At 55.5% G+C, this 26,842-nt stretch overlaps 1 protein-coding gene across 2 annotated transcripts in view; it reads left to right on the top strand.

The window, feature by feature from the left end:
• Nucleotides 1–425: 425 nt before the first annotated feature.
• The window catches only part of RAB11FIP5 (RAB11 family interacting protein 5), a 37,385-nt gene continuing 10,968 nt past the window's right edge, over nt 426–26,842 (top strand). For both annotated transcript variants that reach the window (XM_035001303.1, XM_035001304.1), the window contains exons 1-3: nt 426–989; nt 20,860–21,296; nt 21,412–22,108. In XM_035001303.1, coding sequence (XP_034857194.1) covers nt 559–989; nt 20,860–21,296; nt 21,412–22,108 — 1,565 coding nt within the window. In that variant the 5' untranslated portion in view covers nt 426–558. The remainder of the gene's footprint in view (nt 990–20,859; nt 21,297–21,411; nt 22,109–26,842) is intronic.

The raw sequence follows: 26,842 nt of genomic DNA on the forward strand, positions 1-26,842 counted from the left end.
CAGTTTTAGGGCAGGGCTTTCGGAGCAGGGACATCTCGAAGAAAGATTTGGGATTGGCCAGGAGACGCGGAGCGGGCTTTTCATACCCGGCAGAGGGTGCCGAGCTCCCGCAAGCGAGGTGGGGTTCCGCGGGCGCCCCCAGCCCGGGGCGGGGCCAACGCGGGAGCCCCGCCCACCCCTCTGCGGAGGCCGCACGCCCCACCCCTCGGTCCCCGTCGCCCTCTTCAGCTGCAGGCGGGTGTGCGGAGGCCGGTGCCGGGGCGCGACAGCTAGCGCCCCCGCCGCACCGCCGCACTGCCGCACCGCCTCGCGGGTCTGGGTCGCGGGGCGGGGCGGGAGGCGGGGCGCTGACGTCGCGGCGCGGCCGGCGGCCGGGGAGGCGGGGAGGTGGCTGCCAGCTCGGCCCAGCCCAGCCCGCAGCCGCGGCGGCCGGGTGGCGGCGGCGGCGTGGCGCTCGGAGCCGGCTCCTGACCGCCCTCCGCCGCTGCCCGGCTCCTCTCACGGTCCCCGTGTCTGTGCCCGCGTCTGCCGGCCTCGTCCGCCGCCGCCGCCTCCGCCATGGCCCTGGTGCGGGGCGCCGAGCCCGCGGCGGGGCCCTCCCGCTGGCTACCCACGCACGTCCAGGTGACTGTGCTGCGGGCCCGCGGGCTGCGGGGCAAGAGCTCGGGAGCGGGCAGCACCAGCGACGCGTACACGGTGATCCAGGTGGGCCGCGAGAAGTACAGCACGTCGGTGGTGGAGAAGACGCCGGGCTGCCCGGAGTGGCGTGAGGAGTGCTCTTTCGAGCTGCCGCCCGGTGCCCTGGACGGCCTGCTGCGGGCGCAGGAGGCCGATGCGGGCCCGGCTCCCTGGGCCGCGGGCTCCGCCGCCGCCTGCCAGCTGGTGCTCACCACCATGCACCGCTCGCTCATCGGCGTCGACAAGTTCCTGGGCCAGGCCACGGTGGCGCTGGATGAGGTCTTCGGCGCAGGCCGCGCCCAGCATACGCAGTGAGTGAGGGGCGCCGAGGGCGCGGAAACGGTTAGAGGAGAGCTCGCTGGGCGGGGCTGGCGGGGGAGCGGGACCCCGAACCTCTGGCCGGGGCGGTGCGCCCTTTGCCGCGAGCTCAAGGGCGTAAACCGACCAGTTGCTCTTTTGCATTTTGGGTCCCCTTCTGATCCCCTTCCCTGCGACAGTCTGTGTTTGGTTGCTGGCGTGTCCTTGCGAAGCCTAGGGGGAGGTATGATTGGTGGCCTAGCTTTAGGAGTAGATTGTCAAGTAAAGTTAGGAGTGGGATCCAGAGGCCCTTGGACTGTGGAAACCTCAAGAAGGAAAATTTGGGGGGCCATTCTTAGGGCCTCCGGGCCTGTCTCCCTTTCCTGGAAGGGGAGGGGCACTGCAGCCGCCTGCCCCAAGCCGGGCCCGCGGGGAGTGGGGGAAGGAAGGTGCAGTGTTCTACTTGAGGGCGAGATTGACCTGAGATGCCCCACCAAATCTGGAGACTGCAGAGGGCATCTGCTTTTTGCCTGGTATTTGGATGCCCTCTGCCACCTAGAGACAGACGCCTCTGGAACCCTGCCCCTCTGTGTCCCTGTTCTGAAAGCAGGAGAGCCTCCTAACTAAAGGAAGGAAACCCTTCAGTCAGCCTTCAAGTGTCCTGCCTGTCCTGCTTGAGGTGAAGGCAGCGTCATGGTTAATGCACAGCAGGAGATAATCTCCCGGCCACTTCCACTAGAAGGGCCTGTGCGTTTTTTAATCATTTATCTTGGCAGTGTTTAACCTTCCCAGTGTGAAGATCAAGGCTTCAGGCTTGGAGCCCCATTTCCTGTTTGGACTTGGGCAGGATCTGAAAGCCAGTCCCCAGGGCTGACCACCTGCTGTGGATCATTTAAAGGGTTAACTGGGGTGAAACCTCCCCTGGACCCAGTGGGCCATGGATGGGGAGGGTAAGGGGATGGGGGCAGGGGCGTGTCCTAGGTGGGGACAGGTGCTGGAAAGGTTTGCCCATGTGGAATGGCATCTGAGTAAATCTAGGAAGGCTTGTTGGAGGAGAAGGATGAGCCTGGTGCAGACCCATAGGAGAGAAGGATTTGGTTAGAAAGGATCTGACCTTGAACATTTTTCAAAACATGTGTAGAAAAGGGCGTTGGTGGCTCTGCGGCCTGGAGTGGGAAGCTGGTTAGCGTAGGGCAGGTTCCAGGCAGGGCTGTGACCTGGCTCCATCTCCCCCGCCCCTGGCCTTTTCCTCTCCTTTTCTCCTGACTTGCTGTTTGGTTGCTGGGTGTGGAATCATGTGGTATAGTTTGGCCCTTGTTTTGTTTTTTTCCCCTCCCCTTTTCTGTCCTCTCCTTCCTTTCTGGCTGAGGGAAGCCAAGGGGCTGGGGGGTGGGGCAGAAAGCTCTCCTTTGGGTCTCTTAGCCCTTTCTTTTCCCAAAGCGGCTCCTGTCCCCAAATTCATTCCACCCCTTTCCTTCCTAGTCCTTCAGTCTCCACCACTCAGCTAATCTGACCAGACTGGTAGATGACACCCCTGGTGGCTGAGGGACCGGGACGACAGGCTTGTGGGGAAAGGCCTTTGTGATTTGTGAAGTCAGTGACTTAGGGTGGGGGGAGCTTTGATTCTTTTTCAGTTTCTGCCCTTGCCCTTCTTCTTGGCCTTTGGATCTTCCTTAGTTGAACTGTCAGTGCTTGTAGGCCCAGGTGGGCCTATTTTCAGCCAAGGACAGTCCCTCTTGGAAAATTTGACTTGCCACCCCTTGATCTGAAGGGGAGCCTTAATTTACTTTATAGAAGTCATCTTTCCCACCAGGATCTTTCTGCACCTACCCGCTGCTTTCCTCTGTTGCGTTGACCTGGGTAATTTATAGAACCTGGAGGGGGCAGGAGAGGAGAGGGGCATTCCTGGTGGGCAGAGGAAAAGTCCGTGAAATCTGCCTGATCTTCCAGGACCTCACAGTGTACCTACTGACAGAGGGTGGGGGCTGCCCCCACCTCCCACCTCTGATTTTAATGGCCACTCCTGGTGACATTTCCTGGGAGCACCCTGGAGTGAGCTACTAAGATAGTGAGTCTCCACATTACCCAGTGGAGAGAGGGCAAGATGGAGAGGACCAGGGTGTACCCTCGTCAGCTTTGGATAATGGTGGAAAAGAACAGTATTCACTCTAACGCCAGGAGCCAGCTGTGGTGGTCTCTGGGAAGACAGATGGCAGCCCTGTGTCGCCAAGACAGAACCTGACTGGGGAAGGGCAGCCTCATGGTTACAAGGAGGGGGCTGTGGAGTTGCAAGAAATAGATTCCGGTCTCAAACTCGCCTTCTGGTGAGTCAGGTAAACTCTTGGTGCCTCAGTTTTCCCATCTGTCAAATGGGGCTAGTGTTACAAGATTGATGTAAGGCCTGAAATGAGAATGCAGTTAAAGCACCTAGGCGTGGCTGCTGGTCACTGAATAGCAGTGATGGTGGAGGGAGGTTTTTGGTAACAGTGTCTGGTAGCTCTGGTCAGGAAGATGTCCCCTATCCTTGAAGAGCCTCTCATGTGATGGGGTTGGGCGGGGAGACTATACAGAACTTAGAGCCTGAGTCTGGGAAAGCCCCAGTACCGTGGGTGGCAAAGTACATACAGCAGTAGGAGAGCTCCTGACGAAATAGGCTGGCCCTTTGCAGGCCTCCATTCTCTTGGCTGCTAGAGGTTTGAGAGCTAGGGCTGGGCTTGGGAGGCCTTTCAGTGCTCACGCCAGGCTTGGGTTAGCTTGCAGCCCTCCCCAGCAGCCTGGGCTGGAGCTGCCCCTGCCCTCTCGGGAAGGCAGGACCGCCCAGTGTCTCTGAAAGTGGAGATGGCTTTCATTCCCAGTTCTGTGACTTACTAGCAGGCAAGTTACTTAACCTGTTTCCTCCTTTCTACAAAGGCCACAATAATAATTATGGAATTATAAGATTAAATAAGACCGTGTCTGTAAAGGCCTTAGTATAGTTCCAGACCTAGAGCAAGCCTTCAAAGAGTGGGTGTTGTGGTTACTCTGAGGACCCTGCTTTACACGATGATGGTGGTGGGGTGGGTGGTGCGAGACACTTCAACAGCCCCTGATACTCCTTTGTCAAGGGGTGCTCTTTGAGGTGAGGGATTTCACCAGAGGCTTCCAAATAACTAAAGAGGAAATTCTCAAAGCAAAATTTAACAATACATGAGGAAACTCGTTATAACCGTCTCCCCTCAGTTAAGCCATACATGGATCATCATGGGTCTGAAAATCCCAAGATGCTTCTCCACTATTTCCTTTCTGGTTTTTATCTCCAGTAGTAGCCTTGGTGGGTACTTTGTGTGGAGGGGGTGTTATGTGTGGGTAAGAGAGTCCCTGCTATAAAGAACCCCCATCTTGGGCCCATCAGATTGATGGTTAGAGCCCTTGGGAAGCCTGAGTCTGGGCTTAATTTGGGTCGGGACTAGTTTGTCTTTTTCCATCCCAAAGAGTAAAGCTATTGGGCAGGCTGCTAACTGTGGCACCCTGAGAGGCTTTGTCGGCCCTGGTCAGACCTGGGCCATTGATTTTATGGAGGGCTTCCAGGAGGCCTGTGGCCCAGGACCACCGAGGTTTGGGACTATAGTGTTCTGCCTGACTCATCATGGTGGCCTGAGATCCCCTGGAGGGTGATGGGTTTGGGGGCACTCGGAGAGGCACCTGAGGGAAAATGGGGCCTGCTGGCTTAAGTTTGGGATGGTTTTTGAGGGTTTCCATTCATCTCTCAGCCTCCAGATAGCGTGTACATTCCTGTGCACGTGACCCCTCTCCCCACTGGTTTCCAGATGTGACTGCTCCTCAGGAAGCAGCTGAGGCCATAAGGGTCCTGGGTCCAATCCTAAGTTTCGGCTCCAGCTCCAACCCCAGACCTGTGGGGCTGCTGGGGAAGTCTGCTTTGGCTGTGTGTGTGTGGCGGGGGTGGGGGTGGAGGGTGGGGGAAGGGTGTGGCCATATTTAAAAGTCAGTCATTAGGATGCAGGAGGCTCCAACTCCCTTAGTTATGAGGTAGTTTTTATTTGGGGTTGCTTGAGCAGCCGTGGCTGGGGGGGAGGGGGGGGTAGGAAGTGACTCCTCCGTCAGACCGGGCGGCCCCTGGTTGGCACAGCAACTTCGTCTTCCCTCTGCATCTTTCCCTGGGTGGGAACCCCATCTCTGCCCTAGTCTCCTCTCCCTGTAGCCAGCCAGGAATAGGCCTCCCTCAGCAGATCCTCCCCACAGGCGACCCCGAGGGCTGTCCTTTCCTCTGACAGGGGCTGCCTGCTCCACTTGTTATCGCTGCTTCCCTGGTGCTGTGATGCTCTTGCCCATGCCAAGTGACCAGTCTGGCCTTGTCCAGATGTTTCCCCTGCCCTTCCCACCCTGCACTGGGACAGATAATTAACACAATGACAGGAGCTCTCTGTGCTCTCTGGGAATCAGGATCTATTTTTTTCCTTGTACGGGGCCAATCCTCTGCAACATGGTATTGTCATGAAGAAGCTTTGCCCTTTTCCACAGCCAAGTAAAAAAAAAAAAAAAAAGTCCACACTGTGGGTCCTTTATACACCTGGCAGTCCTGCCAGGGAAAGAGTCTAATGGCTTTGCTCTTACTGAGCTGGCCAAGAACCCCTTAGGTTATTTCTTCCCTCAGGAAGGATGGCAGCCAGTGAGGGGAGCTGAGCGTGGCAGGTCGGGCTGAGGCCTGGCTGTGGGGCTGGGCCCGGGCCTCTCCCTAGTGAGCCGTAAGCAAGCAGGGACTCAAGCCGGGGCTCCGCAAGAACCAGAGGAGCTGCCCAGGGGAGGGGCTTTGTCACAGGCCACCTCGACCTTCAGCTGACCCAGGGGTTGGGGTGGGGGTTGGTGGGGGGGTAGCACAGCCCTTGCTCATGGAATTCTAATGTCAGAGCTAGCAGAGAACTTAGCCCTGTGGGGACTGAGGCTGGAGAGGGGTGGGGCTCTGTGTGGTCTCTGTTAGGCCCTGGCAGCCCACAGATCTGTAGGATTTAGGGTAAGGGAGAGATGGCATTTGGGGCCCTGTGTGCATCCCCGGGTTTCTGTGGAAGTGCCTGTGGGGTTTTAGAGAGAGGGACATTTCTGCTGGGATAGGGGAGGGGGCCTCGGGTCTTGTCTGTGGACCTGGAGGGGCAGTCTCATCCAAAGGCTTTTCTGGAGAGCCTACGCAGAGGCCTACAGGGGCCACTGGGTGGGGTGGGGTGGGTTCAGAGGAGGGGAGGACGTGGATATCCCAGCCTGCATGCCTAGAAGGTGTGGCTTTGCTAGGAGGATGAACCCCACATTTGGAGGAAGGGCTGTAGGCAAGTGCTGTATTTTCAGGCCTTGCCAGGGAGCGCTGGAGAGGCTCAGAACAGACAGAGCTACCGGGCTTAGCTGTGGTCAGGGGCGCCTCCTTGAGGAAGAGACATACACCACCCTGGCAGCACGTGGCACTCTGTCTTGGGGGGCTGTTACTGCCTCGTTAGCGAGGCATACCATCCATGAAGCCCTTTCTCTGTGCTGCCACTGTTCTAAGGACTTACCTTAGCTCATGGGAACCCCTTGAGGTATAGGTACTGTTACTGGGTTTAACAGTTGGAGAAACAAAGGCACAGAGAGGTGAAGTGACTTTTCTAAAGGCACACAGTAGAAGGCAGAGTCAGGATTTGGACCCAGCCACCCAAGCTTCAGATTCAGTGCTCTTCATCACCACTCTGTGCTGCCCAACCTCAGTTTCCCCCCATATCTTCCATGAGCTAGCTCTGCATAGGACCAGGGCTCGGCCACTGCCCTCCTGAGGGTTTCACTGTCCTCCCCAAAGCCCATCTCTGTGGTTAGCCCCACGCCTCTTAAGCATGGCCGGCTTCTCCTGTGAGAGGCCTTGGCTGACTGGGGTAAGTGTGTTTGAGCTACAGCCTGGAATCCCGTTGTGTCTGTCTCCCGGGGCGGGGGGTGTTGCAGGGTACTTGGGGAAGGACGGTATCAGTGCTACCAGAGTGTGTCTCAGGAGCTGGGGGGAGGCCTGGGAAGCTCTGCCTTGGCCCTGGGCACCCCCCTCCCACCTCCGGGGGAGATTTGCTCCCATTGGCTTGTGCAGTAGAGCAGAGCTTGGGAGCATCAGCAGATACAAGACTTCCTGACCTTTCTCAAGAATCACATGCTTGTTTTACTGTGACAGAATGCTCTGAGCCATCTAGGGCCTAACAGCGATGCCGTCATTTGGTTGTGTTTTTTTTTTTCCTTTCAATATCTAGGAAGCAATTAGGAGGTAACCACTGTGCCTGGGTCAGGGCTTTGGAGAAAACAAGAGAAAGAAATGTATAGCCCTTTCCCTAGAAGGGCAAAAATATGTTTGAGACAAGACTTACCCAGGAAGGATAATTAACCTACAGAACAGCTTATACAAGTGTGAGAGAGGGAAAGGATAAGGAGAGAACTCAGCAGGGTTGGAGTGATCAGGGTGGGCATCCTGGGGGAGGCAGGTCCTGGATCGACAGCTGAAGCTGTGATGGAGTCTGGGAGAGGTTCAGAGAGGGAGACTGCCTCCGGAAGGGGAAGTGAGTGTTTCGGGGCTGGGCCAGGAGAGGGAGTGGAGGGGAGCCAATCTTCCTTTCCCCTATGCCTCTCTCAGCAAAACAGCCTGACTTGAACTTTTTTTTTTTTTGAGTAGTTCACCTGGTTCAAATTCTTAAGGTACAGAAGGTATGCAACGAAAAATCTCCCTTTCCCTGACCTTGAGTCATCCAGCTCCTCTCTTCAGAGGGAACCAGTATTGCCAGTTCTTGGGTATCCATCCAAAGTTGTTCTTTTTTTTTTAAAGATTTTATTTATTTATTTATTCATTTGAGAGAGAGAGAGAGAGCACATGAGAGGGGGAGGGTCAGAGGGAGAAGCAGACTCCCTGCCGAGCAGGGAGCCCGATGCGGGACTCGATCCAGGGACTCCAGGATCATGACCTGAGCCGAAGGCAGTCGCTTAACCAACTGAGCCACCCAGGTGCCCCCTCATCCAAAGTTGTTCTATGCATTTAACGTTGGTTTGCAGAAATGCAGTGTTGTCTGCGCATAGGCTATATACCTCTGATCAGCTTGACTTTCCCACACAGGAAGTTTGTTTATTGTTTGTCTCCGCCTGTTGTGTGTCTAAACCGAGACCCTGGCTGTGGGGCCAGGCACTACTTAGCTTTGTCCTCCGTGACCCAAGACTCTTGTTTTGGGTGAATGTGGGTTTTGGAGCAAACTGGGGAGGGGGTGCGATTAAGTAGAATTTCTTCCTACTCTCCACCCCCCATCTGACCAAGACCACCTGGGAGAGGTCATCTTGCTGGTTCTCTCCTTCTCCCTGGGCAGGGTCATCACTGGTTGGTCCTGGGCTCCCATGCTCCTGTGGGGCTGATGACAGCTTATAAAAGGCCTTTGATAGACAGTGAACCCAAATCTGTATGTGTGGTTCGGCCTATTTTTCAGAGTGCTTTCCTGGCATCACCTCATTTCATTCTTCCCTGAGGGCAGACATGGTGACCCCCATTTTTTACAGATATGGAGACTGGGGTCTCATGTCCAAGATCACATGACTTATGTGACCAGCTCCTGCAGCCAGATTTCTGATTCCCAAGCGCCGTGCTTTTTCCCCTACGTCGTGCTTTTGGCTGTTACATATTTTCTGCTGCTATCAGGGTGGTTAGACTTGTCTCTAGGCATTTTAATAGCTTTATCTCTGCCAAGTGAGTATGGTCACCGGCCAGTCTGGGGCCAGCTGACAGCGACAGGCCTTCGGAGCCCACAGCAGGAGGGGGCAGGAGGGGGGCAGGAGGGGGGCAGGAGGATTGGCTGAGGTGTTTGTGCCTAGGAGGGAGGGAAGCTGGACCTGGCTGGGTTCTGAGGCGAGTTGAGCAAGCCATGCTCACAGAGGCTGGGGTGGCTCATGAAGTGCTGGTTCTGGGCTCCGAGGATGCTTGAGTAGGTGATAAGAGGCATCTCCTGGCCTGATAAGAGGCAATATCCTGCCTGAGGACTGGTTCTGGCTTGCAGTTTTGCTGTAGATACCAAATCAAAGGGTGGGTTTGATTGTGTGTGGGGAACCAGAAGAAGATCGGCCTGAGGCCCTGTCTGATAGCGCACTAGGAGGAAGGCTTGGGTGGGGGATTTGGAGAGGAGTGAAGGTGTCCGATGGAGGAGACTCTGGGGAGGGGGTTTTCCAGCTGTCCCCCCTGATCCCTGAGTACTCACAGTCTTTGTTGTCACTTCTCCCTGCCCCTCACTGGCTTGTCTTATCGCCCCACTTTTCCAGGGGTGAAATGGCGGCTTTAAACCCTCTTAGTAAGTCAGATCCATGAACTAGAACCTGGGTCTCTTGTCTTCCCGCTCTGCCCTTAAAATAATTTTTTTTCAACTTATTTTTGGGACTAGCTGAGCCCTTGACAATGCCATCTCCTTTATCCAGCAGGTATTGGAAAGTGTTCCATATATCAGGCCCTGCCCCTGGGTTTGGGGGAGAAAAGGTGAGTCGCAGTCCCTGCTGTCGCTTCTAAGGAGGGAGAGTGCAGGGCCGAGGTCGCTGCCGGAGGAAAGGGGCCCCTTCCACCTTCCCCATTGCTCCTGTCCTAGTTTAGGACTTTTTTTTTTTTTTTTTTTAAATTCCTGTTCTGGCCTGTTAATCATAACTGCTGCTGCCTTTTTATAAACCAGAATGCCAGTTTATTAATTTATGATGAGAAAATATTATACCTGCAGAGGCGTAAGGAATTGTTCAGGTCAGCACAGCCAGGGGACCTGCCCTGGCTTGTGTCGGCTCATGCCTGTCACCCCTGCCTTACCTTGGTGCTGTCCCTCTCTCTGCTGTCCCACGCTCTTCCTGCAGCATAGTGTCCATCAGGCCCAGTCCTTGTTTGTACCCTGTAGCGCGCTCTTCGGGCCCAGAATAGTGTTTGAGGCCCTCTCCTTTTTTTTTTTATTTTAAAGATTTTATTTATTTATTTGAGAGAGAGAATGAGAGAGAGAGAACATGAGAAGGGGAGGGTCAGAGGGAGAAGCAGATTCCCTGCCGAGCAGGGAGCCCGATGCGGGACTCATCCCGGGACTCCAGGATCATGACCTGAGCCGAAGGCAGTCGCTTAACCAACTGAGCCACCCAGGCGCCCCAGAGGCCCTCTCCTACCTGTCCCAGGGCACCTTTCTGCCTGACTTTCCTTGTCAGCCCTGGCATTTGCATATTTTATTCCTTCCACCTGGAATGTCTTCCGAACCCAACTCCTTGCCTCTTCGCTCCCCATTGCTCAAGGCCCAGTATCAATGTCATGTCCTTCACGACCCCGTCCGAAATCATCTTACTACTTTAATTCGCTTATGCGGTTTGTGCATTTTTGCGGTGTCAGTCGCTTTCCTTGATTTGTGTGGCTATCTTATTTCCCCACCAAGATGCGAGCTTCTCAAGGACTCTCCCTTCTTATTCCTGGCACATACTTGGGAAATGTTTTGAGTGGAGGCCTAGTCGAGGCCTCCCATGGTTGGGTGGATTTCATGGGCGAGAGCCCTGTGCCTCTAAGAGGGATGGTGTTGGCATCGGGCGCCAGGCCCTGTGCTGGGGTGTGGCAATGAGTGGGCAAGACTGAACTCACCAGTCAGCACAAGGCTCAGAGACCAGGGCTCAGTCGTAGGACAAGGAGAAAAAGCCTGTGTCCTGGCCCAAGGCTACCCCCCGACCTCTGGGATCTAATGGAAACTGCACTGTTAGTCCCAAGTGGGACCAGAAGGAGAGTGTCAATGAGTCAGTGCTCCCTAACATAACCATAATGTCCTTATCACACACAAAATCAACAGTTCCTTAATAATCCTCTAGTGTCCAGTCCACATGCGATTTCCCCTGATACCAGAACTCTCTCTTCATAGGTGGTTTGTTGAGGCAGCATCTGGACAGGGCGCCCATTCTGTGCCTGGTTAGGCCTCCCAGGATGACAGTCTTTGTCTCAGACCCCTACCCCGTGGATGGAGGAGCTGGGTCACTTGTCCTTGAGGCTGTCTGACACTGTGGCCCAGGCTGAGGAGCTCCTTCTGCTGCTCCTCATCTGGGTTCTCCAGCCCCTGAGCACTAGTGGCTGGGTCTGCAAGGCCAGGTCCCCACACCCCGCCTGCAGGCAAGATTCCTTCCATGTGGGGCAGGGCGGGGGAAGCCGCTCCAGGGCCTCGCTGTCAGTGTCTCTGTCAGTGAGGCCAGGTGGGGCAGCGGGTCCTGTTGCCCCAACGCCGCCATTATGAAATTCGCCATCACCGTGGTTTTAGCATTCACGGATGAGCGCTGCCGTGGTCCCCAGTTCTGCCTTTTCCTCCATCTCTCTCAGGAACCTGGCAGAAGGAAGAGCTTTCCCTCTCAACTCTTTGGTCACTCTGTGTAGAAATGGGCAGGATGGTGCCGTTCACTGAGGAATACCAGGAATGGCAGTTCTTTGCCATTAGTTTTCCATTAGTGATGACTTTCAAATTAAAAATCCACCCTGCCCCATGATGGTGTGCCTGATACTAGTTCTTTACACTGCAGGAGTTTCCTGCCAGAGCAGAGATCTCAGGGCCTCATGAGCCCGGGGACGGTGGGAAAAGGTAACTCGTCTCTGGGGCAGCAGGTATCTTGAGGGCAAATGATATGCTCTGTACAACGTCGCTTGAAATGGCTGATGGCTGGCCTGGAGTAGGAATACGGGGGCAGATAATGTGAAGGATAGATATTTTGGTGTTTCCGCCTGCAGTTTTCCCCAACATCTACTTTTTGGGTCGCCTATCCTCTCCACTCCAGAGCCCCGCAGCCCCCCGTTTGTACTAACTCTCCAGATGGGGAGAGTGAGGCCAGGAAGGGAGAACTGGATCAATATATCTTTCTCTCCTTTGTGCTGGCTTCTCACTTTCCCTTCTGGAAGATTCTCCAGCCAGTACATCAGTCAGGCCTCTTAGCTTCATTTGCCTCGGGGGTTGGGGTCTGATGCCAGCAACTGTCAGCTTTGCAAGACCCCCCTCATCGCCAGCCTGTCAGTAGCCTGAGGTGAGACCTGTCTCTGGAGAGGCCCGGGTGGCATCTATAGCCATCAGGGAGAAACTGCACCCCTGATGGGTTATAGCTGTAGCAGGTGAGGATCAGGTGAGGAGCCACCCCCGGGACGTGAGAGATTGGGGTTTTGGGGTATGAGCAAAACACACTTGCCTGCTCCCTAGCTAGCAGGTGCACTTGGCTGTTTTTGTTTTTCTGGAGTCACCTTCACTGGCATGCAGGGTATCCGAGGGTTAGACTGAGCACTGTAGTGTGACGCTGGCGAGACTCCGGGCCTTGAGCCAGCTTCTGGCCCCTGGCCTGGCCCTCCCATGCCCCTGGGTAGGAAGTGGGGAGCAGTGCCTCTCCTCGGCTTTGAAATCTCAGCCTGGGTGCCATGCGGTGGGGCAGGAGGAGGAGACCTGCCTTTCTGCTGCCTTTGTTCTCTCCCTACTCTAGAGCAGATATTCTTAGCCCTTTTTGTGCCATGGGCCACTTTGGTCTCTGGTTGAAGCCTGTAGGCCCCTTCTCAGAAGAAGACCTTCAGATGTGTAGGATTACAAAGTACACCAATGGTATTGAAGTTCATTTATCAATATATGGAAACATTTGCTACAGTAACATGTCCTTTATTCCTGTGCTAAGTGATGCAGTCTGGTGGTTGTCTAATAACGTTAAAGTTCAGAGTACTGCTGAGTAGAAACCATATTCTGTGACTTCTGCCACAGCTGTAATAGGATATGAAGCTGTCTGGATTCTCTTAGTGGCACACTGACAGGTACTCCTGCCATACTGTCACTGTTGCAGAAACTCATAATTGGCAGAAATGCTAAATTTCAGTTAGAGGTTAGGAGAAATAAAGATGTAACTTGTCTTCCACCTAACTGATGAAGGTCAGGGGCTCTGGAGTCAGGGAGCTTGAGTTCACATCCTGGCTTTCCTGCTTACTGATTAGAAGTGTGTGACTTAACCCAGCCAACTTCTCTGTGCCCCCGTGTCTGCATCAGCAAAAGTATGTGGGCTGACACTCGTGTGGCATTTCTCGTGTGCTGGGCCCCATTCTCTGAGTGCAACACAGCCCACTTCGTCCTCATAGTGGTCCTGTGAGGAGAGTGGACACGTGTTACACCCCCCCCCCCATTATAGATAGGGGCGGAAACAGAGGTATAGAGAGGTTAAGTGACCTGCCCCCAAGGTCATACAGGTGGTGGGGCTGAGGTTAAACCAGGCAGCCTGGCTCCAGAGTCCATGCTGTAGCCACCCTCAAGGTCTGCCTCCCACACCCACCTCACAGGATTGTTACGAGGACTAGTAAGATACCCGGTGTGGTGAGTGCTTCGTATAGTGCCCAGCATATAATAAGCGATAAAGGAGAGATGTAGCTGTTAATGGTGATGAGATTCGGGGGCGCCTGGGTGGCTCCATTGGTTAAGCATCTGCCTTCGGCTCAGGTCATGATCCCGGAGTCCTGGGATCGAGCCCCACATCGGGCTCCCTGCTCGGCAGGAGACCTGCTTCTCCCTCACCACCACCCCCCCCCCGCCCCGCCGTTGTGTGCGCGTGCACATGCACACGCACTCTCGCTGTCAAATAAATAAATAAAATCTTAAAAAAAAAAAGATTCGTGTCCTAGTGATGGGCTAGAGTGGGGTCAACACCCAACCTCCTTTCGTCTATCTCCATTCACCAGGCTGGGCACTTCGCATATCTGGCCAGGTGCCTACTGTCTCAGGGAAGTGAATGGAACTCTTCACTCAGAGATGGGAGATGAGGCTGTCAGGATTAAAGAAGGCCCCCTTTTGGAACTGTCCCCTTTAAGCCTGACACTTGGGTCTTCTGCCCTCAGAGGGCTCCTGTTGGGGATGGTAAGCTGGGAGCACCCTCTTTGCTTTTTGGGAGCACCTGGTCTCATGGGTGAGACCCATGGGTTTGTAATGAGAGAAACGTTACACAGTTGTTGAGTTGTGAACAGGCCTGGACAAATTCCTGGGTCAATTTATAGATTAGTTTGTTAGTTCATTGAACAAATGTTTGAGGGTCTGCTGTTTTAAGTACTGGGGATGCAGAGATGAGCAGAATACAGTTGCTGCCTGTACAGCAGAGGAAGACAGATGGCACAGAGCCACGAATACGTGGTACATCGTGGTCCTATGTGGGATGTGTGCACACACGCACACACGATGTCAAGTAGCGTTAAGTACGCTGAAGAAACAAAATAAGGCAAGGAACACTGGCAGCGGAGGGACTCAGGAAAGACTGAGGAGGTTCCGATAAACTGACGCCTGATGTGAGTGAGTGAGTGAGATCCGGGCCTGTGTCTCAGGCAGAGGGAGAAGCAAGTGCGGTGGCTTTGGGGTGGAAACAAGCCTGACAGGTTCAGGGACATCAACAAGTGGGTGACTCAGATGAGTGACTCAGAGTCAGAGGAGCCAGGACTCAAAAGATGGGACCTTTCCACCATTCTGAGGAGCAGGGTGTGATGTTCCTGTTTGCTGGTGGAGCAGGGAAGCAGGGGATTGTCACGTCCAGCAGGGAGATGGTGGTGGACTGGACTGTAGGGGGGACAGGGGTGAAAGGGGGAGAATTCCGGATATAATTTGCACGTAAAGCCAACAGAATTCACAGTTTAGATGCAGGGTGTGAGGGGAAAAAAGAGACAAAGATGGTTCCTGGGTTTGGGGACTGAAACAAATGATGTGTGGGGGCTCAGAAGGGGCGCCATTATTTGGATCATAGGCTGAATTTGGGACTGGTAAAAATTGGGGATGAGTCAAGTGTACCCCGGCCTGTATGTCATGGCCCCTACTGCCTCTGGTCTCTGATGGGAGCCACTCAGGTTCTGGCATATGTGAGTTTGACGTAGGCCCTAGGTCAGTTACGGTGTGTGGCAACTGTTAGCCCAGCTGCGGTGTTCCCTGAGAGACAGGTGGAGGTGGTGGGCGGAGGAGTAACTCAGGCCGGAATCTTGGTAACAGGTGGGTCACCTAGCTCCCCACCCCTTCCATCCTGCCGTTGTCCTCTGCCCCCAGGGTATAGGGGGTTGTCTAGCAGCTCAGGGCTGAGTCCTAAGTCCAAGCTGGGCCTGCTGAACTTTTGTCAGCCGCCTTGGGAGCTTGGGGGAGGTTTGGCTGATGAGCAGGTGGCCATTAAGGCTTCTCCATGGTTCTGCGCCCCCAGGAATTCTGGACTCTGATGGCCACTGGGGGAGGCTGGGCTGCCCTCAGACAAGGTTTTAATGGCCTGGGAACAGGATAAAACCCCAAGGTTCCCTCAGTGACCTTTCAGGGCTGCATCCTCCTGGGATTTTGTCAGCATCTGTGGTGTACATCTAGGCCTTTTCCAGCCTCCGTCCCCTCAGGGTGTCCAGAGGCCTGAGTGTTTGCATTCAGCCATATGAGAAATGCTACATCTTTTTTTTTTTTTTTTTTAAAGATTTTATTTATTTGTCAGAGAGAGAGAGAGGGAACACAAGCAGGGGGAGTGGCCGGCAGAGGGAGAAGCAGACTCCCAGCTGAGCAGGGAGCCAGATGCGGGACTAGATCCCAGGACCCTGGGATCATGACCTGAGCTGAAGGCAGACACTTAACCGACTGAGCCACACAGGCATCATGAGAAATGCTACACCTTAAAGGTTAAGGGCATGGGCTGGGATTTAGGCATCTTCATGTTCAGGTTCCAGCTCTGTTGCTTACTCCCTGGGTGACTTGGGTAAGTGACAAACCTCTGTAGGTTAGTTTCCTCAAGCACAGAACGGGGATAATGGGCCTGGCCTCCTGGACTGTGTGGATAGTAAAGGGGTATAGAGCCTGGGATGCGAGCGTGCCAGAAGGCTAGCTTTGCCTGTTCTCTAGCCCCATCACGTGTCTCCACCCCTCCCCCCCCAGCCACATGTGGTCTGCAGCAGGGCAGGCATCCCCTGGAAGCTGGGTGGAAATGGAGCCTCTTAGATGCCCACAGCCGCAGATCTGCATTTTAACCAGATCCAGTGACCCTTTTGCGCTTTGCAGTTTGGGAGACACTTCGGAAGAGCAGCATCCAAAGCAGTGCATACCTCTTCAGGAGCAAGGGATTTTCTCTTACTCCTCCTTTCCTATTGGTGCCCCTCATGGCTTGACTGCCGACGCGCCTGGGACAAGTCCCATATAATCTTCTTTGTCGAACCCTTGCCTCCTGAGTGTGTGTTGCCTGGGCCTTGGAGCGTTCATGTGCCCCACCTACCACGACTCTCACACCATCTGAGAGTAAATGGGAAGTGTTGGCTGTGTGCTGACCGGCGGCCCCAAGAGGGTGGTTTCCCACTAGATGGCTGAGGAAACAGAGGTTTAGGGAAGTAACCTGGTAAGTGATGGGGCCAGGGTGTGCACTCAGAATGCAGAGCCCAGCTCTTAGTCTCCCTCCTTTGCTGCTACGAGCATCTGGATGGGAGCTCCAAGCAAGGAATGGGCAGAGCAAGAGGGAAGCGAGAGGGAGTGCAGGCAGGGAGTCACGGAGGTCTTGTAACATCCCAAGATTTCCTGCCATGCACTGTTCATTTACTTTGTAGCTCTGTACCCTGGGGGATACTCAGTAAGCATCTGCGGGGAACCCAGTCCAGCTAGGGAGACCCCGGGCACCCAGAGAATGACAGTCCCAGGTAGCCATGGAGCAGAGTGCAGCCAGGTCTGGTTGTGGAGTGAGTCTGGTTCAGAGTGCGTGTGCCTGGTCAGGAGGAGGGATTGGGCCGGGCCAGGATGGTGCAGCTGTGAGATCTTCCTAGGGGAAGTGGGACTTGGGCTGGGCCGTAGGACCCTGCAGTCACGTTCCCCGTGGGAGCCCCAGTTTGTGGGGATGGGATGCCCAGTGCCTGTTTGCTCTGGAATCTGCTGCATGTGGGGCTCTGTAAGGAGAAAGTCTCCATTGCTTCACGGAGGGATCATCAGCCCACGCCGGCCATGTCTGTGGCTTTCTAGCCTCCAGTGGACTCCAGTGTGCTACAGTGCCTGACAGGTCCCGGATCTCTCAGGGGGCCATCTAGACAGGCGGGAGGAAGCAGGAGCAAGGGGTCAAGGGGAGGGTTGTAGCCTTTGTCTGGGAGCTGGTGGTTGTGGGGCCTTGCCATCCCAGCCTGTGTGGGTCACACTCCTGGGAGAAGGCCTGCTCTGGTTGAGTCCTAGGGCACCCGAGATGCCTAGCAGGGTCCAGTTCAGTCCTGCTCTCGACTGGTAGGGAGTTAGATAGGTGACAGCGGCTGGGGTCCAGATGCCATTCTAAGCCTAACTCTGCTCTGGATAGGGGAGTCTCAGAAAATGGTAAGGAAAGTCTTTTCTCTTCACTCCTGCCTTCCTGAAAAGCAGGTCAGAGAGAGAGAGAGAGAGAGAGAGAGAGAGAGAGAGAGAGAGAGAGAGAGAGACACAGACCCAAATTCCCTGGGGAAGAGCAGGAGAAGCAGAGAAGCAGAGATGGCCTTATAGGGAAGAGGGTGGGGAAGGGCAGGGAGCAAGGATCCTCTGGGCAGAGGACCTGAGTGTCACCATGGGCTAATGCACCCTCCCTTCAGCTGAGGGGGTGGGAGGGAGAGGCCAGCAGCCTATTCTGTGGCTCAAGCAACTGAGGAGATAAGATAGAAGCAGGCGTTTTCTTTTGTCTCTTTTCCCTATTGTGACAGAAATGTATGCTCCTTAAAAAAAATTCAGACTGGACAGAAATATTCTATGTAGGCAGTCATTGTTCCCTGCAGCTTCATCCCCCTCCCTCCCCGTCCCCCAGATAGCGACTGTTAATGCTGTGACGTGCGGAGTGAGCAGCTGGGACTGAGGGCCCCTGACCTTCATGCCCCAGCAAAGGATGTGTGTGCTTGCCCATTCCAGTTACCCAGAGCCTAGCAGGCTGGGGTGGAGTCCATACACTTCTCTTTTTCTCCACCTCCCAGGATCTTCCTGTGCTACATAGGGCCTAGTCTAGGTTTGGGGAAAGTGATTAGGGCTCAGCCTTTAAAGAGTTGAGTGTCAGGCCCAGGGTGGGCATTGGCTTGAGAAAGTAGGGGTGTGAGGATGTTGATGCAAGCTGGTTCATTTTTCTAGTAAATCTCCCTTCCTTCCTCCCATTCCCCACCCCCCCATGTGACACATCCTCTCACCCATTGCCTTCAATCTGTCTCTCTTAGCTCTCTCTCTTCTCCCTGCACTCCTCCCACCCTCCCCCCGCCCCTGCTTACTATGAGAGCACAGACATGTGCACCCACACTTGGAGCACGGCCCTCCACCCTCCCTGGTTGTGCCGCAGCTGCCCAGTAGATGGTCTCTCAGGTCTAGGAGGGAAAACCAGCAGCCCTGGCTCACTCTGCCCGGGCCATGATGTGGGTCACCCAGGAGAGGCCAGGCGCATAGCCCATAATGGGCACACAAGGGTGCAGTCTTGATGGACGCTCCCAAATGGGTGCAACTGCATGTGCCCCGGGAAGACTTTTTTTCATACAAAAGATCCCCCACTCCCAACCTGTTTATGCCTGGGAAGCTCAGGGAGCTGGTGCTGTGGGGTGGGCAGATCTCAGGGTTGGGCGGTGACCACCGTAGCAGACTGAGGCATGTGGGGGGTGTGTGTGGCATGTGTGTGTGTGTGTGTATGGTATAGTGTGCAGTGCTGGGGGTGGTTGTGTGTGGGAGGGTGGGTAGTATGGGGTATATGTGGGTGCGGTGTATGTATGTACTGAGGGACTTTGAGCCCTTCAGTGACCGATCTGACCATCTCCGCCAGGCCTTGTTCCACCTTCATTCTTTATTGGCTGGGTCTAGAATTCTAGGCCGGAAAACTTTTCCCTCACAATTTTGAAGGCATGGCTCCATAGGGTACCCAGTGTTGTGAGTGAGGATCCAATGTTATTCTAATTCCTGAACTTACAAACCTGTGCCCCCTGTTTGGAAGCTTTCAGGGTCTCCTTCTTCTGCCTGGTATCCTGGAACCTCACAGTGAGACCTGTTGGCTGGGTCTTTCTTTGTCCCTTGTGCTGCATGCATGTGGCCCTTCTGGGCTGGTACTCATGTCCTTCAGGTCAGGAAAACTTTCTTGTATTATTTCTTGCCCAGTTTCTTCCTCCTGGTGCTCTCTGTTCCCTTCCCTCTCCCCTACCCCCTCTCCTTTTTTAAAATTAATAGAGGTTTTATTTATTTATTCATTTATTTATTTTTTAAAGAGCAGCTTTAGATTCACAGAAAAACAAATGGAAGGTACAGAGAGTTCACATATACTCCCTAGCTCTGGCCCTCCTCCTTTCTCCCCCACCCCGTCTTTTCTTCTTTTATTAACATTTCACATTAGTGTGGCACATTGGTTACAACTGATGAACCAATCCCAATGCATCATTATTAATTAGAGCCTATCGTTTATATTAAAATTCACTCCTTGTGTTTTATATTCTGTGGGTACTGCCAAGTATATAATGGCATGTATTTACTGTTACAGTATCCTACAGAATAGTTTCCCTGCCCTAAAAATCCCCTGTGAGTTGTTGATTTTCAGCCTTGCTCAGCTTTTTTCTTGTTTTGTGGATGGTAGAGAGGACTCCCAAGTCCCTCACCCAGGGGAGCAGACTCCTTTCTCTTCCTTGACTTTCCAGTCATTTGGTGATAGACCTCCTTCGACTGACCTCCTATCATCACCTCATCTTTGCCTTTCTACTTCCTGGGAGATTTCCTCCAACTTATCTGGAACACATGCTTTGAGTATTGTATTAAGCTCCAATGTGCAAGGGAGGTTACGCACTCTGGGTGTGGGTGTGAGAAAGGGGGCCGATTTTCAGTCACTTCTGGTTCAGTTTCTCTGCGGAATCTCTGTGCTCACATCTGTAGGAGATGAGGTGGGGGGTGGCCTGCTGAGTAGAATGGGAGGGGACCCGGGTGGGGGGTGTCTAACTGCTCCACACAGATGCTGTAGCTGGCCAGCAGTCTGGTCAGGCAGCAGAGGAAAGAAGAGCTCCGTGCACACCCCTCCCCTGGAGGGCGCGCTCCACCCACCCTGCGCAGCGCTCGTGTGTGTTAGGGGCCTCTCTGGGAGTGTGGAGTGGGAAGACCATGGCCTTTGGAGTGAGGAAAACCGGCTCTCCGTCTCCTCTCCTTCCTGCCTGCCTGTTCCTGGATGAGTTACTTTACCTCGGAGCCTTGACCTCCTGCTGTATAAAATCAGGGTGGTGGCTCCGACGGCCCAGTCTTGTTGAAAGGTGTACATGGGAGTGAGCTGAAAGCCCGTGTAGTCCGTTGTGCCACACACGGGCTGCTCAGCGGATGCTCGCGCTCTTGCCCCGCCTTGGCTCTCTGGCTTGAGGCCCCTGTGTGCCGTTGTGTGCAGAGCTGTTCCTGGTGGGGTCTGGATGAGTCAGGGACTGAGGTGTGTGTACGTGTGTGTCCTCGTGTTCCTGGCCCTGGGCCTCTGGATGAGCTGTTCTTTCCTGGGCTCGCTGGTGGCTCAGAGCAGAGCTTCGGCTGGGACGAGCCGAGGAGAAATGTGGGTAGGTCTGTGTGCCCCAGGGGCCTGGACGGTTAAGAGCTCCTCCCACACCCAGCCTCACCCCGTTGGGCCTCCGAGTTTCAGAGTTTCAGACGGAGTGGGGAGGGGCAGAGGGGAGGTCTGCGAGCTCCCAGAAAGGGGGATGGGGAGGTGGCATGAGTGGTAACTGCTGCGCTGCCCGGTAGCACCGAGGGGACTCCCCTACTCAGGGTGTGGTTTTCATCCCAATGGACAAGTTGTAGATAGTTTCTGGGCTATGCCTGTGGCTCAGAGGGCTGGGCCTGTGTGTCAGGTCAGGGCAGGAGCCTGTGGGAGAGGCTGTGGGAGGTGCCTGGCACCAGGGGACGGCGGGCTCCCCGGGCCTGTGGCCGGAGCTCCACCCCACCCCCCTTCTTGCAGGTGGTACAAGCTGCACTCCAAGGCCGGCAAGAAGGAGAAGGAACGTGGGGAGATCCAAGTCACAATCCAGTTCACTCGCAACAACCTGAGTGCCAGCATGTTTGACCTGTCCATGAAGGACAAGCCGCGGTCCCCCTTCAGCAAGATCAAGGACAAGATGAAGGGCAAGAAGAAGTTTGAGCTGGAATCTGCCTCCGCCATCCTGCCAAGCAGCGCCCTGGAGGACCCCGAGCTGGGCAGCCTGGGCAAGATGGGCAAAGCCAAAGGCTTCTTCCTCCGCAACAAGCTGCGCAAGTCCTCCCTGACGCAGTCCAACACCTCGCTGGGCTCGGACAGCACCCTGTCCTCGGCCAGTGGGAGCCTGGCCTACCAGGGCCCGGGCGCTGAGCTCCTGACCCGCTCGCCTAGCCGCAGCAGCTGGCTGTCCAGCGAAGGGGGTGAGTGAGCGAGGGCCCTGCCCCCCTGGGGGGCAGACAAGGGTTCGGGGGTGGCCCCGGGCCGGGAAACAGGCTGCTCTTCCTGCTGCTAACTCCGTGGGTGCTTCCTTTTCAGGCAGGGACTCCACCCAGTCCCCCAAGTTGCTCACCCACAAAAGGACCTACAGCGATGAGGCCAGCCAGATGCGAGCGGCTCCACCCCGATCCCTTCTGGACCTCCAGGGCCACCTGGAAACTGCCTCCCGCTCCTCACTCTGCGTCAATGGGAGCCACATTTACAATGAGGAGCCCCAGGCCACCCTGCGGCACCGCAGCTCCATCTCAGGCCCATTTCCACCCTCCAGCTCCCTGCACGGGTCTTCCCGGCCCACCGAGGAGGGGCCTCGGGCCACAGATGACTCCGGGGGCGGAGGCAGCCGCAGCACCAGCAGCTCAGAGGTGCCGCCCGGACCGGAGGAGCCAAGCTCTCAGGCCCAAGTGTTGGCCCCCGGCGCCAGCCGCTCTGGAGAGGAGGAGGGGGCCCGGCTCCCTGAGGCCAAGCCAGTACAGGTCACCACACCCATGGTGGCCTCCTCTGAGGCTGTGGCCGAGAAGGAGGGAGCCCGGAAGGAGGAGCGGAAGCCCCGGATGGGCCTCTTCCACCATCACCACCAGGGACTGAGTCGGAGCGAGTTGGGGCGCCGCGGCTCTCTGGGGGAGAAGGGGGGTCCCGCCCTGGGGGCCTCCCCCCACCACCCATCCAGCGGGGAGGAAAAGGCCAAGAGTAGCTGGTTTGGCTTGAGAGAAGCGAAGGAACCAACTCAAAAACCCAGGTACGTCCCTGGCCAAACCAGCTTTGCTCCTCCGGGAGCATGCTGGGGCATTTCCAGCCTGGATCCTGGGGCAGGGAGGACGGAGCAGATGGGGCCCTCGGGCAGGCTGCTGGGGCTCTGGCTTTGCATGGTTGAATGGTGGGGGGGGTACCACTTCCCCAAGGCAAGGCTCGTTGTTGGCACATGGACACAGGTAAGTTGCAAGGGCGCGGCGCTCTGGGGGCCCTGTGGATTGAGGAGTCCAGTCTCCTCAAGGGTTTCCCTTCCCGAGTTGGCACGCCTACCCCCTGAGGGAGGGAGAGGAAGGGGAGAAAAGCAGGGAAGGCCATTTGTGTGAATTCTTTGCTTCCCAGCTCCACCCCTTGCCCTCTGGCCTCAAGGTCAGGAAGCCTTGGCAGGTGGGGAGGTGGGATGGGGCCTCTACCTCAAACCCTCCATCCCCACCCCAGCTGCCCCAGCTGGCTGTGTGACCTCTTCCCCCTGAGAGATGACCATCAAGTCATTGATGCCCCCACCCCTCTCTTCATGTGCTGAGTCCCACCCACAGAAGGGATGCAGGAGTCCTGGAGCTCAGGCCCTGGGAAAGCTCTCAAGAGAGTTCTGATACTAATTAGGATTCTGCACCCAGTTCCACTGTGGGGACCGGTTTCCCACATGCCCAAGCTGTTCTCTGACACCAGCTGGATGCCGTACAATTCAACTCAATGCTGACACTATTGACCCGGAGACGCATCAGACCCCACATAGGCTCAGTGCTACAGGATTGAGCCCCACCCCCACCAGCCACTTCAGATGCCTGCCGAAAGTCAGGTTGTCACATTGCTACTGACCAACCGGCTATAGATCAGAGGTTCCAGTGACCCCCTCCTTCCTTGGGTTTGATTCATTTGCTAGCGTGGCTCATAGAACTTGGAAACATTTTGCTTACACTGGTTTATTATAAAAGTCTGTAACTCAGGAACAGCCTGATGGAAGAGATGTACAGGACAAGGTCTGGGGAGAGGGCACAGGGCTTCCGTACTCTCTCCAGGCACACCACGCCCCCTGCATCTCCACATGTTCATCAACCCCGAAGCTCCTAAACCCCATCCTTTGGAGTTCTTATGGAGACTTCCTCACACAGGTACGAGTGATTAAATCATTGGCCACTGGTGGTCAGTTCAACTTCCAGCCCGTCTCCTCTGCAGAAATCAGGGTGGGACTGAAAGTTCCACCCTTCTATTCAAGGTTGGTTCCCCTGGCAACCAGCCTCCATCCTTAGGGTCCTTTGGGGCTTTTTAAAAAGTCACCTTATCAACACAAACCCTGTTGTGGTGGAAAGGGGCTTGTTATGAATAACAAGATGCCCATTTCACTTTTCTGGCTCTGAAGCATTTCAGGAAGTGAGGACAAGAGACCAAATATTAAAAGATGCTCTTATTGCTCAGGAAATTCCAAGGGTTTTGGAACCTGTGAGCCAGAAACTGTGGACGAAGACCACATACATACGAGAAGTATACCTTTGGTCATTCAGATGACCGAATCGCAGTATCCCAGCTCCGGCCCCCACCCTGGCCCTTGGTCTCCTCCTAACTCTGACCATCAGAGGCTGCTGCATTGTCCAGCAGGGTGCAGGGAGGGCCGCCAGGCGTAGGTCCTAGGAGCAGAAGTCCCTGCTTCCCAAGGGCCTGGGGCCTGCGCTGGACAGGCAGTGTCTGCAGAGGCCCCCGCTAGTTTGGCCGGGTGGCTGTTTCTGCTCTCAGTGAGCCTGCCCCTCCCCTGTTGACGGGTCTGTGGGCAGGAGGTGGGGTACAAAGGCTGGGCACGGTGCAGAAGGGTCAAGAGAGAGGCTCCTACAGCCCCTCCCCAGCAGAGGGAAGAGGATCCCGTGGTCCTGGTTCTTCTCTTGCCCTGTGGAATTCGAGTCCACTGAGAGGGTTCGGGGAGAGAAATGCCAGGCCTTTCTGGGTTCAGGCCTGGCCACCTGGCAGCCTCCTCCCGCCCCTACACCTCGCAGATGGGCAGGTGGGGCGGATCAGTCTCTGGGTGATGCCGCCCTCTGCCTCCCCGGCTAGGTACATCAGCTTCTGTCCCTGCCGCCCAGCCCCTACTCACCAGACCCCAGGGGAACTGCTGGACACCTGCAGCCGAGGGAAGATGGGGAAAAAGGGGATGGGCCTGTGGCCCCGTGACAACTTTCATTTGTGGGTGGTACTATGGAGGGAGGTGGCAGGAGACCTAGATAGGGCATTTGCTGGGAGGAGCTGGGGGGCCTGGGTCAGATGGAACGCAGACCACAGGCTCAGTGCTGTTGTCTAGGGATCATCTCAAGGCCTTCTCCAGGACAGACAGATGCTGGGGGACATCTCTCTTGAGGTCATTTCTGTGCATGTGCCCAGGCTTTGGGTTCAGACCCCTGTGGGCCATTACTTTGAGTGATGTTGGGACTGTCCTCACTCCTGCTTACAGCCCTTGTTTTCCTTCTCCTGTGTCTCCATGTCTCCCAACTGCCCTTCAGAGTCAAGTTGGGTCACTGATGGACATAAGGAAGCTGAGGTTTTTGCCCTTCTCCTTGAATTCGGAGCTTGTCCTCAGCAGGATGGAGGGCATCCAGGGATCTCTGCCCTCCCTGGGGTTCATCTGAGGGCGTAGGCCACAGGGGCAAGAGTTCTTTGGGTAAAGTGGGCGGCCTGGACAGGCGTGAGACCTGGCCATTGAGCCCGCCGGCATCACCCAGGCTCTGGGCCTTGACAGAGCCAGGAAGACGGCCAAGAACAAACGACTGTTGGTCCTGGCCCGGAAGGCATGCTCTGGGCTTTTGAGGCGAGAATGAGAAGTGAGCTAATTCACAGCAGGAAGCTGTAGGTCAGACACCCAGAACCTGAGTGACTGAAGGTAGCTGCAGGTTTCTGCTGGGGCTCCAGCGTCTGTCCACAGGCCAGAGGTTCTGGGTGCCTGTGCCCCCGGGGCTACCTGTGCGGATTGCTGGGTGTTCCTCACTGGAAAGGGCAGCGGCGCCCTCTAGTGCTCCCACGTGGCACTGGTACCCCACAGAGAGGCCTGAAGCACTATGTGTTGGGTGCCCGGTATCCAGAAAAAAAGCTGCTGCTTTTGGAGAAGCCAGTGGCTGGGAGACAAGGAACAAGGGTATGCAGGGCTGAAAAGATGGTCCTTATTTTCGTCCTGACCTGGCCCTTGTCCGCTGGGTCCCATGGCTGTGTGTGTGCCTGGGTGGGGGAGGGGTGGCCGTAGTTGAGACTAAGGTGTGGGCCGCGGGACTCGGCCCTGCTCACCGGCCCACTGTGAGCCATGCATCCTGAGCTGCAGCACGAGCTACTTGCTGTGTGAGGACTGTCAAGACCAAGCGTGTTAACCCCACCGGAGCCAAATAGGGTTGCCTTTGTGTCTATCCCTCTCTGAGCCTTTTGGAGAAGAAGCTCCCTGTGGGCAGGCCACCAGAGCTTGCCTGCCCCATCCTCTTCACACTAACCATAGAACCCTGTACAGTAGGGGACCAAGTGTGGGATGCAAATATTTTTTAATTGGGGTAACTGTGGTACAACATGGGGCAGGTGTATTGTGGTGGCCTTTGGTGGTCTGTGCATCTATCCCAGCCCCTCACCAGAAGTAGGACTTTGAGGTCCCAAGGAGCCCGGAGTGTGCAGCGGCTGCTGAAAGCTCAGTCTCAGTGGCATTCCCCATGGGGTCAATGAGGGACATGACATGTGTCCGGTGACCTTGAGTTAGTGTGGCCATCCATCCTGTTGGTGCCTGTTTTCCTGCTATAGTTAATATTGTCCTTTTACCATATTAAAAAAGTCCTGGTTTGGAAGGCAAATTATGTGGTATCCCTACTTAGAGCTTCCTGGGCCCCTCTCTGTCACCTCATTGTGCCCAGATGGTGGGGGAGGATATGTCCAGTCTCCTGGACACCTTTCCTGGGCATCAGGCCTATCTCAGGAGGGCAGCAGGAGCTCCTGCCTTTGGAGGGATGGCCGAAGGGCATGTTGGCTGGGGGCATATGCCTCGAAGGCTGGCTTTGGCCTCTTGGGGGACTGCCTCATGGAGAGCCTTTGCAGATCCACATGCCACCTTTGGGACCAGTGTGTGGGAATGATAAGGACACACAGCTCAGGTCAGCCTAAGGAAGAGCTGTCCACCAGTGGAACCTGGACTCCAGCTACAGAGGTAGCCTGGTGATGCTGTCAGTTGCTCAGCCACGGCAATGTTTAAGCGGTGGGGGCTGTCAGAGAGAAGGGGTGATTCCCGCATTAAGGGGCAGGTTCTATTAGTTGTCCTAAGGTTCCTGCAGGCCCTAAAGTTTTATTCCCTCAGGTTGCGAGGGCAGAGACATTTGGACTTCTCATTACTTCCCCCAACTTTGTTCCTAAAAGAGAAGCCAAGTCTGTATATGCTGAAGTCCCCTGTGCATGGTGGGGGGATGGCACCGTGCTAGCTGGCACAGTGGGCCCTGTCGTCAGAGCATACCTGCAGATATGACCACGTATGGGAATGGTCTCTGATCTGTGCCAGATGGACTGCTAGGGAGGGGATATTTTAAAGTGAGAACCTTCAAGTGTGTACCTGGTGTGGAGCCAGGGCAGGGGAGGTGGGGGGGGGGAAGCGGGGTTGGGGGGGATGTCACTGGGTAGGAGGGATGGACGGGATGCTCTGAGGTGCCGCCAGCTTTTGGGAGTCTGCTGGGCCTGGAACCTGGAGTCTCTTCCTCTAGGGAGAGCCCTTCACTGGTTCCAT

The sequence above is a fragment of the Mirounga leonina genome, unplaced genomic scaffold (genome assembly GCF_011800145.1).
Source record: "Mirounga leonina isolate KUSES-001 unplaced genomic scaffold, KU_Mleo_1.0 Mir_125, whole genome shotgun sequence".
NCBI classification, from domain to species: Eukaryota; Metazoa; Chordata; class Mammalia; order Carnivora; family Phocidae; genus Mirounga; species Mirounga leonina.